The 13,277-nt window shown below is 42.0% G+C and overlaps 1 protein-coding gene across 3 annotated transcripts in view; it reads left to right on the top strand.

Moving 5' to 3' along the window:
• The window catches only part of kaznb (kazrin, periplakin interacting protein b), a 135,226-nt gene that overhangs the window by 66,460 nt on the left and 55,489 nt on the right, over positions 1 to 13,277 (top strand). For all 3 annotated transcript variants that reach the window (XM_014335196.2, XM_005927394.3, XM_005927395.3), the window contains exon 4: positions 5,994 to 6,201. In XM_014335196.2, coding sequence (XP_014190682.1) covers positions 5,994 to 6,201 — 208 coding nt within the window. The remainder of the gene's footprint in view (positions 1 to 5,993; positions 6,202 to 13,277) is intronic.

Raw genomic sequence — 13,277 nt, 5'->3', positions numbered from 1 at the left:
AGCCTATACAGCTTGGAGTAAGACAACATGCATGAAGAGGATGATGTGGACAAAATACTCATTTGCCTAATAATTCTGCACTCCCTGTACTTCACTTCGTTCCCTGGCAGATTGTTTCTGCACTCACAGCAGGGAAGTGTGTTGGCCATTCCCCGTCTTTCCCTTGAATGATCTCTTGTCTGTTTTACGTTTGCCTACTGCCTGATATTCGCCTCACATGGACTCAAAGACTTGCTCTAAATGCAATCTTGCCTGGTAATAATTTTGCCTTCCTCTGCTGTCCTCTTACCTGTGAACCACAACAATGGGAATAGTAGGGCTACATCAGCCTGACTGCACTGCATTTCTTAACTATCTTGTTTTTGAAAAAACATTTCTAGTTTTTATGCAACTTTCCAAGTTCCTCCTATTCAGAGGTAAGGCTCACATACCTCATAGACTTTCTATCTTTTTTTTGCAGTATTTGATTAATATTAGTAAGTTTAGTCGAGCCGAGTGGATATTTTCCCCAAGCCCCTGATAAGATGTGTATTAATAGTTGAGCACAGCATTATATCACTTTGTTATTGGGAAAAAATGGAAAGCATTTCAGTGTGTGGAGGATTAGTCGATATTCAATTAACCCAGGCAGACAGTCATGGTGACTCTTTATCAATACCTCTTTTTAACTGCACACCCGCAGCACACTTAATTAAACTTCCCATTAATAGCATCAAACAAGTGAGAAAACTAACAACACAAACACTCGCATAAGTTTGGAAAAGTGATCCAAATCCATACAAGCACCGACCGGAGAAGTGGTTATCAAAGGCAGTCGGCCAAGCTGCTGCACTGGCCTCAGGTCTCGGCTGTGATCATAGATGCTCTCAGTCCAGTTGTGGAGACAAAGGAGGAGGAGGAGGCTGTGTGTTTTGGAAATGGCACAATTGCGTGTCCTCGAACTATTTGTCTGGTTATTGATGTGTATCTGGGACACCCTGTGACTCTTGACCCTGAAATCATTAATTTCCGCGCATTCCACAGCTGGGTTTATGAAAGCCCTCCCTCACATGGCTCAGTGCAGAGCGTGGTTATGACTATGAGGGAAGAGCTTCGAGATTCTTTTAGAAAAGCAGTAATTTTGAAATAACATAAAGCCTTCTATGTAAATCAAGAGCCCTCTGATAACTCTATCCTTATTCCAGACCGTGCTACATTTCTCTTTGATAATCACCTACAAATCAGGGCCAGTGTGCCAACTGGGGCAGCGATGTGACTGTCTAGACAGTGATAATGATCTGCTAACATGTCTGTGCTGCCGTAGATCTTCTCTACTAACTGTAAGCAATAATTGTTCTCTATGGGAATAACTAGATGTGCATTTAACAGTAGCTATTACGGGAGACCTTGCAAAAAAAGATTAGAGGCCACTGTTTTCCCATCCATACAAAGCTGCAGTACAAAGAAGGGTAAGTCAACCCTCATAAAGTGAATCGAATGTTAGTGTTGGCATATTTACAAACTAACTTCAATGAAACTGTACAACCCATTTCCCTATAAAAAAATTGTGTGTGTGTGTGTGAGTTAACATTATATGTACTTGGTATTTAGTTTACACCCAAATATCCAATTTGTTGCAATATTCATCAACAAATGTTAGGTGTTATAATTGCAAACATGATTAAAGATGCAAAGACGTTCAGTTTAAAATTATACAGTGTTCACAAAAGTCTTTAGCAACACCTCATTTCTTTATATTCTGCTTCCATGGAGCCACATTTTCTTTTAATTTGTCAAAACTGGTCTTGAGCAATACAGGGAGTGCAGAATTATTAGGCAAGTTGTATTTTTGAGGAATAATTTTATTATTGAACAACAACCATGTTCTCAATGAACCCAAAAAACTCATTAATATCAAAGCTGAATGTTTTTGGAAGTAGTTTTTAGTTTGTTTTTAGTTTTAGCTATTTTAGGGGGATATCTGTGTGTGCAGGTGACTATTACTGTGCATAATTATTAGGCAACTTAACAAAAAACAAATATATACCCATTTCAATTATTTATTTTTACCAGTGAAACCAATATAACATCTCCACATTCACAAATATACATTTCTGACATTCAAAAACAAAACAAAAACAAATCAGCGACCAATATAGCCACCTTTCTTTGCAAGGACACTCAAAAGCCTGCCATCCATGGATTCTGTCAGTGTTTTGATCTGTTCACCATCAACATTGCGTGCAGCAGCAACCACAGCCTCCCAGACACTGTTCAGAGAGCTGTACTGTTTTCCCTCCTTGTAAATCTCACATTTGATGATGGACCACAGGTTCTCAATGGGGTTCAGATCAGGTGAACAAGGAGGCCATGTCATTAGTTTTTCTTCTTTTATACCCTTTCTTGCCAGCCACGCTGTGGAGTACTTGGACGCGTGTGATGGAGCATTGTCCTGCATGAAAATCATGTTTTTCTTGAAGGATGCAGACTTCTTCCTGTACCACTGCTTGAAGAAGGTGTCTTCCAGAAACTGGCAGTAGGACTGGGAGTTGAGCTTGACTCCATCCTCAACCCGAAAAGGCCCCACAAGCTCATCTTTGATGATACCAGCCCAAACCAGTACTCCACCTCCACCTTGCTGGCGTCTGAGTCGGACTGGAGCTCTCTGCCCTTTACCAATCCAGCCACAGGGCCCATCCATCTGGCCCATCAAGACTCACTCTCATTTCATCAGTCCATAAAACCTTAGAAAAACCAGTCTTGAGATATTTCTTGGCCCAGTCTTGACGTTTCAGCTTGTGTGTCTTGTTCAGTGGTGGTCGTCTTTCAGCCTTTCTTACCTTGGCCATGTCTCTGAGTATTGCACACCTTGTGCTTTTGGGCACTCCAGTGATGTTGCAGCTCTGAAATATGGCCAAACTGGTGGCAAGTGGCATCTTGGCAGCTGCACGCTTGACTTTTCTCAGTTCATGGGCAGTTATTTTGCGCCTTGGTTTTTCCACACGCTTCTTGCGACCCTGTTGACTATTTTGAATGAAACGCTTGATTGTTCGATGATCACGCTTCAGAAGCTTTGCAATTTTGAGACTGCTGCATCCCTCTGCAAGATATCTCACTATTTTTGACTTTTCTGAGCCTGTCAAGTCCTTCTTTTGACCCATTTTGCCAAAGGAAAGGACGTTGCCTAATAATTATGCACACCTGATATAGGGTGTTGATGTCATTAGACCACACCCCTTCTCATTACAGAGATGCACATCACCTAATATGCTTAATTGGTAGTAGGCTTTCGAGCCTATACAGCTTGGAGTAAGACAACATGCATGAAGAGGATGATGTGGACAAAATACTCATTTGCCTAATAATTCTGCACTCCCTGTACTTCACCAGGCTTTCTGCTGGCCTTGTAAAGTTTTTGTTTGGACATTGACTGCTTTTTTACCAAGAACCAAGTTTTAATTGTGATATTAGGTGCTTTGTTTCTAGCAGCTGTCACAAAAACACATAATTTGTTTCCACTTCTATAAAAAATACTAAAGATAACACAGTTTAATAGGGATAAAATAGTGTTTATGGACCAACAGGTTTATTTCAAAAGACATTTTAGCCAAAAACTTGGAACGTCTAACACAGTCCGCTAAAAATATTAGCAGAAACTGGACATGTGGATGACAGAAGAAGTGGGAGACCTAAAAAAAAAATACAAAAACTACAGATGAACAGTATCTGAAAGTCCTTAAGAGTTACGCAGAAAATATCTAGCAAAAACCTGAGTGATGCTTTGTTGAAGCCTGATCACAAATGGCCTGAATGGAAAGGTGGCATTAAGAAGTGGTATTAAGAAGCCCTTCTTAATGAAGGGAAACAGGGAGAGAAGGTTGAGGGTTGATCTTGTCAGAATTGATGAAATTAGGAACACGGAAAAGTACACAGTTTGGAAAGCGTCTGATTGGCAACAACTTCATTTTGTGGCTCAAGAGTTTTGCACAGTCATTTTTAAGCCCTGAAAAAGAATTTCTTCTCAAATTTGAGCAAAGCAGCATTCTCACTTGATGACATTAATATTTAATCTGTTTTCAAAACTGTTGTGCAGATTCTGTTAATGGCCTTATCAGCTGATTGACTAATCGTGTCAGCTCTACTTAAGACCAAGAAAGAGTCCCAGCTGGGTTCACTGCTTCAGAACTTTAAAAATGCAGCGTGCCATTAATTTGTTCATAATCAGCTTTTTCTCCTGCTCCAGCCAAAGATAATGACATGTAGTAAAAATATTCTTAACATTTTAGAGGCACAGCTGCTTACAGGTATAGACACGTTATTCAAAATCACTTGTGTCTTAATTAAATCAGTCCTAATTAACCTGAAGCAGTATCTTCAATAGTTAATGGTTTTAAAGAGATAGCATCCTGTTTCCATTTTCATTTCGACCAGGCAGTATAGCGTAATATTTTTCATCAAAGGACGGACACTGGCTTTACAGAGTAAAATAGTTGAGTCAAAGTAGAGGAGTCAAGGCCACATAACCCAAACAACACCAACATTCTGAGGACTTTATTGTAAAACAGTATGCAGTGAACAGACTACCGGTGCAACTAACAAGTTGTGTGTCTCATTTGGTTGTCAATCTCCCGAGCCCGCTGTCCCATCTTTGTTTGTCACTCTGTGCCGTTGCGTGAATACCAATGAACAGCGAGCCGTTATCACCTGAGCCTCAGATGACAGCATCTCAGTGATGTATTGCTCATCAGCCTCTGTTTCATGCCAGACAGGATGTGTTTTCTTACTTGGAAAATGAAAATGTCAAATGCAGATCTTTAGTTGTGACGTCTCAGCAATATCCCAGATTGTTTTAAGTTAAGATGCACAGCCTAACCCATCTCTAACCTTTTAGATGCGTGATGGAGTTTTACAGCTGTACAGATAAGAAACGATGCCGCCGCGTTTATTTCCTGTGCCTGCTGATAAGCCGAAATATAATTCTCCAAACTGCTTTTGATCAAAGATGTGAAACTTTACTGTGTTCCCGCCACAACTCCATTGTAATTCTCCAGGCCTCTTCTCTTACCGTGTAGCCCGTTAGAGGGCTGTTCCTCCGTCCTCTACTAAGTTTGTTCTGAATGCTGAAATGTTTTCCCCTTGGGTGCCTTGTGCCAGCCCCCTTCCTCTTCCACCGATGTGGGGGTGAGCTTTCCCAGGACAAAGAGAAGAATATATAAAGGAATGGGGGGGAGGGGGGGGGGGTCGGAGAGACAAAAAGACAGCGGGTGTGTGAGCAAAGGAGGCCAAGTGAAAAGATATAGAGGGCTTGACAAGTGCTTGTCAAAGGGCTCAATACTGCTGGCAAGCTTTGAGTGTGGGGATACAGAGAGAGGAAGAAGGACAGAAAAACAATCTGTACTTTTCCCCCCTATTACAAACCCAATTGCTCACTCCTTACAGACTCCACAGGGTGTGGGGTACACACCACGCTCTGTGTTTAGAGAGTTACTGGAGAGCAGCTCAGTCCAACTGCACCCCCACCATCTCCCCTAGTCCTCCTGCACATGGTACAGTCCATTTAAAAGGCTGCATGTCATCTCAGTGTGTGCAGGGTCCTCTCTGAGAGCAGCTGCTCACAGCACATTCTCCTCTGCGGGAGCATTCACTTTCCCCTCCGCCTGCTGGGCTGCATCTTTTTCTCCCCTGCCTTTTTTTCTTTCTCTTCCTGCTCCCTTTGGTTTCTCTCTTCCCCTCTTTCTCCCGCGCTCACTCTCTCCTCTCGCACACACATGCTTTCTCTGACTCTGTAGTGCTTGGACACATTCTTTATGCAGTAACAGGTAGACATCATCCCTGTACTGCCGGCTTTTTTTTTTTTTATGTGCGAAGTACACTGTGAGAGAAAAAGCACAGGTGGAGTAGGAGAAGAAGAAGAAGAGGGTGATAAGAGGTGGCGGAGGAGGAAAGGGTCTTAACTTCACCTCCTGTAATGCTTCTCTTGACACCATGCTGCTCTGTGTGGATTTGGTCCTCAGGGGAAAATCCTTAAAATGATGGAAGACAACAAACAGCTGGCACAGAGGATTGATGGGGCTATCCAGTCTGCCAGCCAGGAAGTGACCAACCTGCGCTCCGAGCTCTCCGCCACCAGCCGTAGACTGGCAGAGCTGGGTGCCAGCAGCCCCCCTGGCTTGGAGAACCACCACCAGTACAACCACCACGATGACAGCCTTCACTACCGGGGTGAGTGCCTGAATGTGTGCGCACTCACATGTAATCTCGTGCCTCTGTGTGTGTGAGAGAGCGAGAACAGGAACATGTGTGAGTGTTTTGAAATCAGCAGTGGGAAGAATTCTAAGAATGTGAAGCGGAGTGACTAATATCATCCCACCGTTCCTCCATTGACTTATTTTTCCCCATACTCAGCATGAGAAAAGTCAGCAGCTTGAAAGAAAAGAGAGAACGACTGAGTGTTGTTATTAAATGGCAGGGAGGGGTTGGGGTTAGAGAGCGTGGGCCAGAGTTGCTCAGGGTTTGGTTTCCCAGGCAGCAGCTGGGCTCCTCTGGGGCTGCACTCCCTCCAGCTCTGGCTCCTTCTCCGCACTCTCCCCGAGTCTATGAGGAGAAACTGTTGTGCTTCATGCCCAGAAACTGCATGCCAGCATCTCTGAAGGAGGGCGGTGACACCATGGCACTGCCACTTAGCTGGGGAAAAGATGTAATGAATGACGAACAAGAAGTTAAAGAGAAGTTTTCATGGGACTGCTCATTGAGGCTTCCTGCTCTTAAAAGAGTTCCTCTTGGCTTCGTGTTACACTTATTGATATCTCTCGTGTTGCTTAAAGTAATAACTTGGCTAAAGTGCTGTTTTATATTTAGTTATTCCATGACTAATGATGTCTGACAGGAAATTTTTATCTAGTGTGAGACCGTGTTCTGGGTCTAATTAAGCCTCGTTACGACGTATTCGAGTTAGTTACTTTTATATCGCCGACATCTTGGATTCATTAATGATCATTTTTATGGAGTTTGACAGGAACAAGAATAAAAGGGGAATTTTTGTTTTCCTGTTGCCTTGAACGCATTAACAGAACAGCAAATACTTGTGTCAGCTATGCTGATAATTTGGTGAGAAACTTTCAAAAGTTTCCAAACTTAACAAATAATATTTTACATTCACTGCATGCACAGAAAATCTGGCTTGCTGAAAAAGAGAGCAACAGAAAAAAATGACCTTTCACCTTTTGGTGTTTCTGTTCTGCATTCAAATGGAATGCATCTGGGAGCCTGTATGTTTTTGAGATCTTATCATACCCAGCCACAGTGGCTATTAAATGCACTTTAAAAGATATACAAGAGACTACCCAAGTAGGAAAAGGTCTAATGAATGAAGACAAGATATAAGTTACAAAGGACTAAAAGGTTTTGCTAATACTTGTGTTACAAATCTCACAACTTAATGGAAGCGAAACCATTATAGTCATTCATTGTGGGCATGCTGTAAAAGAAGAAGTACACACTGAGAAAATGGTAATAATAAGCTGACAGTTATTAGAGAAAAATACAGCTGCAGTTGTTACTGCTGCTCCTTTTTCTCCAATGCAAACAATTTATAACAAAAAACTCCATTTTCATTAAAAGAAATGTTACAATATGCAAATTAGAGAACATAACAGAGATTATTCAGCAAGCTGATTTAGCCCTCAGCTGCTGCCTAATAGATATATTTTTCAATCCACCCGGTACACAGAGAGTGTAAAAGAAAAAAAATATGAACAAAGCACTTTATTATTCAGAAAACATGTTTAAAAGTGAGTTTTTTGCATTGCCAGCTACAGTTGGTAAGATTCTCTTGACCTGTAAGTCTTATGCGTTGAGCACAGCATCAGGTGCAGGGACTACATGGGAGATTCTCCTCTTTTCTTCGAAATTCAGCCGATGCTGGAGCGTGATGGTTCAACTACCAATGGGAAAATGATATAAGATCCAAACAGATTAATCTGAGTAACAGATTAATGCTTATCAGATGGCCAAACCACGAGCAGCAGAGTGTCTTCACAAATCCTGAAAATTACTATGGCGCAGTCATTGAATCTATTCTTGTCATGGCTTGAAGTATTATATATGCTGCATTTATAGTTTGTTTGTTTGTTTGTTTTTTGCGATAAATGTCAGTTCAAGCCCAGTCTGAGTGTTTCATCTGTGTGGCTGCTGCAGTGAGTTATACATGTTGTGTTCATCCAGCTTGCTGTTCTGACTCCCTCTCAATGTTAACAGGCAGCCTGACATTCCCACATTCCTGAATGTCAGGGTGGTGATGTCATACTTCCTGTTCCCAGAGGCCAGGCTCGCAGTCAGGTGACTGATTAAACTAAACACACCCACACTGAGAACCGCTTGGCTTAAACATGTTTTTGTAAGTTCTTAAGTTTAGGCGTTTTGGGGTGTGATGAGCCAGCACCATCGTCCAGTGGCTTAGTGAGATTAAATGTTCTTTAGGTGTGTATCCCTCTCCAGGCCAGGCTGTTCGCTTGCCCGTTTGTTGGCCGTGCCCTGTGCAGGATCAAAGCAGAGTTTTGTGTGTGTGTGTGTGTGTTTTTTTTAATATGCATGAGCTGACTTCCTGTAAATATATTACACTGTGCCAAATGTCAGAATTTCTGCTGTGTTTCAACTCCCCGTGGAGCTACAACAGCATCTCTGACAGACATCCAATAAGCCCATAAACACAGCACTTCAGCTGTTCCTGATGGCCTTGGAGTCCATTGTGGAGTCCTTCTAACTGAGCTAACCACAAGGAGCAAAGCATTAAATGAACCAAAACTTTCAGTCTGTTCACAGAGATCCAGGATTAACTTGGTTATTTGCTTTTGCTAATAAACATTTTGTATAATTTTTACACTTACCCTCTTTAGAAGATTTTCTTTATTTACCGGCATTTAAGAGTACAGTATAAGCATTCAACGGAAAGGTCTATGACTGGCTATTAGACATGACCTTTATTATTCTGTTCAGGCTGCTGACATTAATGTATTCATTGCCAGGACAATGAAACCCTATTGAGCCTCTCTCTTGATAGACCCAGTTGATGTCAAGACCTTGTTTAACGTCCCTAAACAATCAACTGCATTGCTGCTGTATCTGTGTTCTACTGAGCTGTTTGGAAAAAAGACATATTCATCTTCCTCTCAGTTTGTCTCAGGGACCAGAAGCACTATGAAAATATCCTGTCCTCTAAAATCAATGTTAGGTAACCCTTATGGGGTTTTACATTATTTATATAAGCGCCTTGCTGTCAGTGGGTGAGAAAGTGAACATCGTGGACTCATGAGAATCTGCCAACTGCAATTCATAAGTCTGTAAAACACAACCATAAGGCAGCTGTTAGTGAGTCGTACAGCTCGGAGAGTATGGATGACCTCTGGCTGCTTTAACGAGCAGAGGACAATAACACAAAGGGAGAGAGCACTGATGTGGGTATTGTCTATCAGTTGTCATTTGTCCTTGAGTATCACAGTTTGCCATTGTGGAAAGAGAATAGTTAGGACAATGCTTTTACAAAGTGAGTTATTTCAGACATTCACGGTGATGAAGGTGATGAAGGTGATGAACATTATGAAGGTTATGAAGGTTATGAAAGTGAAAGTAACTGAACAAACAGAACATTTGATGACTTTCAGTTTGAACATTTCAAGGTTTTTGGGGAGGACGATGTTGCGTTTTAAAGACCTGACTCGCTGACACAAAATTAAACACACAAGGTAAGAGGTCAACAGCAACGAAAATGGAGTTAAATTAGACCTTTCAGTGAGAAAAATTCAGAGCTTGTAGAAAAGCTTAAAATTCTACTGCCAACAGCAAGTGGAAGCTAAGCGAGACCTAATGAACCGTTTGGCAGTTTAAATAAGTTAACCTTCGAATTTATGATCAATTTGGGGTGAATGTGGTAACTATTAAGGAGCTCTGAATTTGTTACTGCTCCAGTCCTTGCACTTTGTTCAGGTTTGCTGCTCCAGTGGCATAGTATAAAAACAACCCACCACACAAAAGGCAAAATTGATTTTTATAAATACTTGAAGATAAATGTTGTTGTAGTAATAAGAGTGATAAACAACTTCCTTCTTGTTTGAAATAGGCCGTCAGTTCTAAATACATATTCCTTTTTCTACGTGCACCTCCTTTTGCCTTCTGCCTTAATTCTTCATGGCACAAATTCAACAAGGTGCTTGAAAAGTTCCTCAAAGATTTTCGTCCATGATGGCATCAGAGCATCACACAGTTGCTGCAGATTTGTTGGATGCACATCTATCATGTTAATCTTCCCTGAACCATGTATACAAGGCACGATGGATTCAGGCTTTCATGTTGTTAACGCCAAATTCTGACCCTGAAATCTGAATGTTGCAGCAGAAATGAGGCTCAACAGACCAGGAAACATTTTTCCACTCGTCTATTGTCCAATCCTGGTCAGGCCTTAATTAATTGTACCCTCGGGTTCTTCTTCTTAGCTGGCAGGAGTGTCACCCAGTTTGGTCTTTTGCTGCTGTTTCAAGGTTGAATGTGATGTAGATTTAGACATGTTCCTCTGCATACACTGGTATCAACAAGACATTTTCACCTAGAGAACTGCAGCACACTAGATATTTTCCCTTTTCAGACCATTCCCTGTAAAAACTTAAGAGATGGTCATGTGGGAAAATGCAGTAGATTAGCAATTTCTGAAACCAACTTGTCTAAACAGGTGTACCCAATAAAGTGCTGAGTGAGTGTAGTTAAAAGTAAACTTTAAATACTAATACTTTCAGAATCAGATAGTCTTCCATCTTAGCATTTCTAATAAAGCTCCCATGCTGCATACCAAAATAATGTATTCTGAGATTGAGGAGAGTGGCAGTACAACTTTACACAGTGTACTGCAAGGCATGCATGCTGATTAAGTATTCACTAAAAGACCCCGCGATTATCTTTTCTCCAAAGAGGAGGAGCTGAACTGGCTCTAATGCTCTCTGCTGCAGAGTAATTGTAGAAAAGAATCCTCTCCCCATCTGGCCTGAGTTTGTTAGACGCCTAGGTCTCTCATTACTTCATCCAGCAGAAGAGCGGGGCTGGGAACACAGTGCCAAACTACAGCAGCAAAATCCCATTCACCCCAGCTATTTCCCTGTAACGCTCTCTGGACCACCCGCCTTCCTGTTTGCTGTCTGCATCAGAGCAAGTATGCAATGCAATGTAAGCTTCCCCCTGTATTTACCACCACGCGAACACCCCCCAGCCCTTTCTTTATTCCCTGCCTACGCTCCCTCAGCCACACCCCGCCTGTGGTCAATGCAGTGTGAGAGAAACTGTGTCCAAACAATAGCCCCGGAGAAGCAGCCCGTCACTTCCCTAACATTTTCCCTCTCTCCTACTCTGCCACACAAGTCTTCCTACAATAAAAGAAGTAATCGTGGAATAGAAGGGACTCCAACAGCAGGTGGAAACAGCAGCATTAGCGGGTGGTTCTGCTGTTAGTTAGAGATGCAGACAACAGTGATGCTGTCGGGCACAGAGGCACTGTTTTAACACTGCAGCAAGAGCTCCTCTTACTATCCTCCTCTTAAATGCTGGCAAACTGATTATCTTCAAATTAAGATTTTTTTTACTTAGTTGTAGATTCATGCATGATCCAAAACTTCAACACATAATAAATAGCTGGAAAAACTAAGAAATGAAACCTGTTAGTGCGCAAAACAACCTGGAACAAGGTCATGGAAAGGCAATCAAATGTGAAACCAGAACTTAAAGTCTTTACAGTGTTTGCAGTTTAGTTATTTTATAATTAAGGTCCTGTTTGCATTCAGTGTTTATTTTGTTTTCAAATACATTTGAGTGTCTGTGCTTAACAACTGAATAGAGCTTAGAAGTACTTACTGGAACTGGCGGACTTTGTTCTATGGAGGTAATGGCTTTAAATAAATAATGACTCTGTGGTTATTTGTTTTGCTTTGTAATGGAATGCAAGCCCCAGTAATGAACTGACAGAGCAGTGCAGACTGTCAGTGGGAACAGAAGCCTGGTGGACTTTTGCTTGTGCAAGAGTTTCCACTTTGGAATTTAGCTACGCAGAGAGCAGGAAGGAGAGATGGGCGCCACATATCCACTTTCATCTCCATAAGGGGCTTGGATTGTTTCAGTTTCTTTGAAATCTTACTTAGTGTGTGGTTCACCAGGAGAACATTACCTATTTCACATTGCAGTGTTTGTAAAAAGGTCAGAGGTGGCAGATGACAGCTGACCTCAACATGTCTTATGGGTCTATTAGCAAAGGTGACAGAACTGCTGCCCCCGGACACCAGCTGGTGATGCCGTTCCTTCGCTGTGGGGCGCCAGATGGCCGCAGCGCTGTCACCGTGCGGCCCATGTTGTGTAAACTGCCACCTTGAAGCGAATGAGCCTGCAAAAAGGCGGGCAGAGAAGTCTACAGGCAGTGAGGCAGTGGAGCAGAGCCAGAAAAGGGAACTGCAAAAAAAAAAAAAATGCCAACTCTCAGAGAGGGTACATCTCAAACAGACATTCCTCAGCACTTAAATTTTCCAGGCCAGCTTTATCTGAATGAAACTTCACATAGCAAGTCAGTGAAAGCCATTTCAAGGAGAACTGAGGAGTACTTTAACCATGACACGAAGCACTGAATTGCTTTCTGGTGTGACACTCTGCCTCTGAGAAGATATTATTCCTGTCAGTGAGACTGATATGTCTCCATATGCTAATTATATCCATGAAGGCTAAAGTGCTTATTTAACTGATTCTTTTCCACAAGTTCCAAACAGTCTTTTTTTCCCAGATGATTTTTTTTTAAGGAAAATGGCATTTTAATATAGATTTCCTGTCTTATGTCACGGTTCAGGTTAGGAGCACGTTGTGAATGTGGCTTTTATTAGCAGGGGAGTCAGGAGAGAGGGACTGACTAATGAGGATATTCCTCAATGTTATCATTGGTACTTTCCTGCCAGTTTCCCTCACATGGGGCCCCCTCATCATAAAAGTACTTTGCAGAGTTTTCATCCAGAAAGGAAACTGCTGAAAATGAGAACTCTGCATAACTTCAGTGACTATCTTGTGTTTATCACCATCACATGTCAGGGGAGGGAATTAAGTATTACTTCCTGGTTGTGTTTTATGGGCCTTGTAGATGCTCCATCTGTACCATGTGCATCTGGAGAGGATCAGAGATGGGGAAACCTGCAGCAAGCAGTTCTCTTAAGAGGATTTCCTTAAATCTGTTCTAGGTAGAAGAAGACAGAGTATCTGGAGGAAGGATGAGGCTTGAAAATCGGTAC

The sequence above is a fragment of the Haplochromis burtoni genome, unplaced genomic scaffold (genome assembly GCF_018398535.1).
Source record: "Haplochromis burtoni strain Fernald_Lab_line unplaced genomic scaffold, NCSU_Asbu1 Contig_100, whole genome shotgun sequence".
Taxonomy (NCBI): Eukaryota; Metazoa; Chordata; class Actinopteri; order Cichliformes; family Cichlidae; genus Haplochromis; species Haplochromis burtoni.
This window is presented reverse-complemented; position numbering and strand designations above follow the sequence as displayed.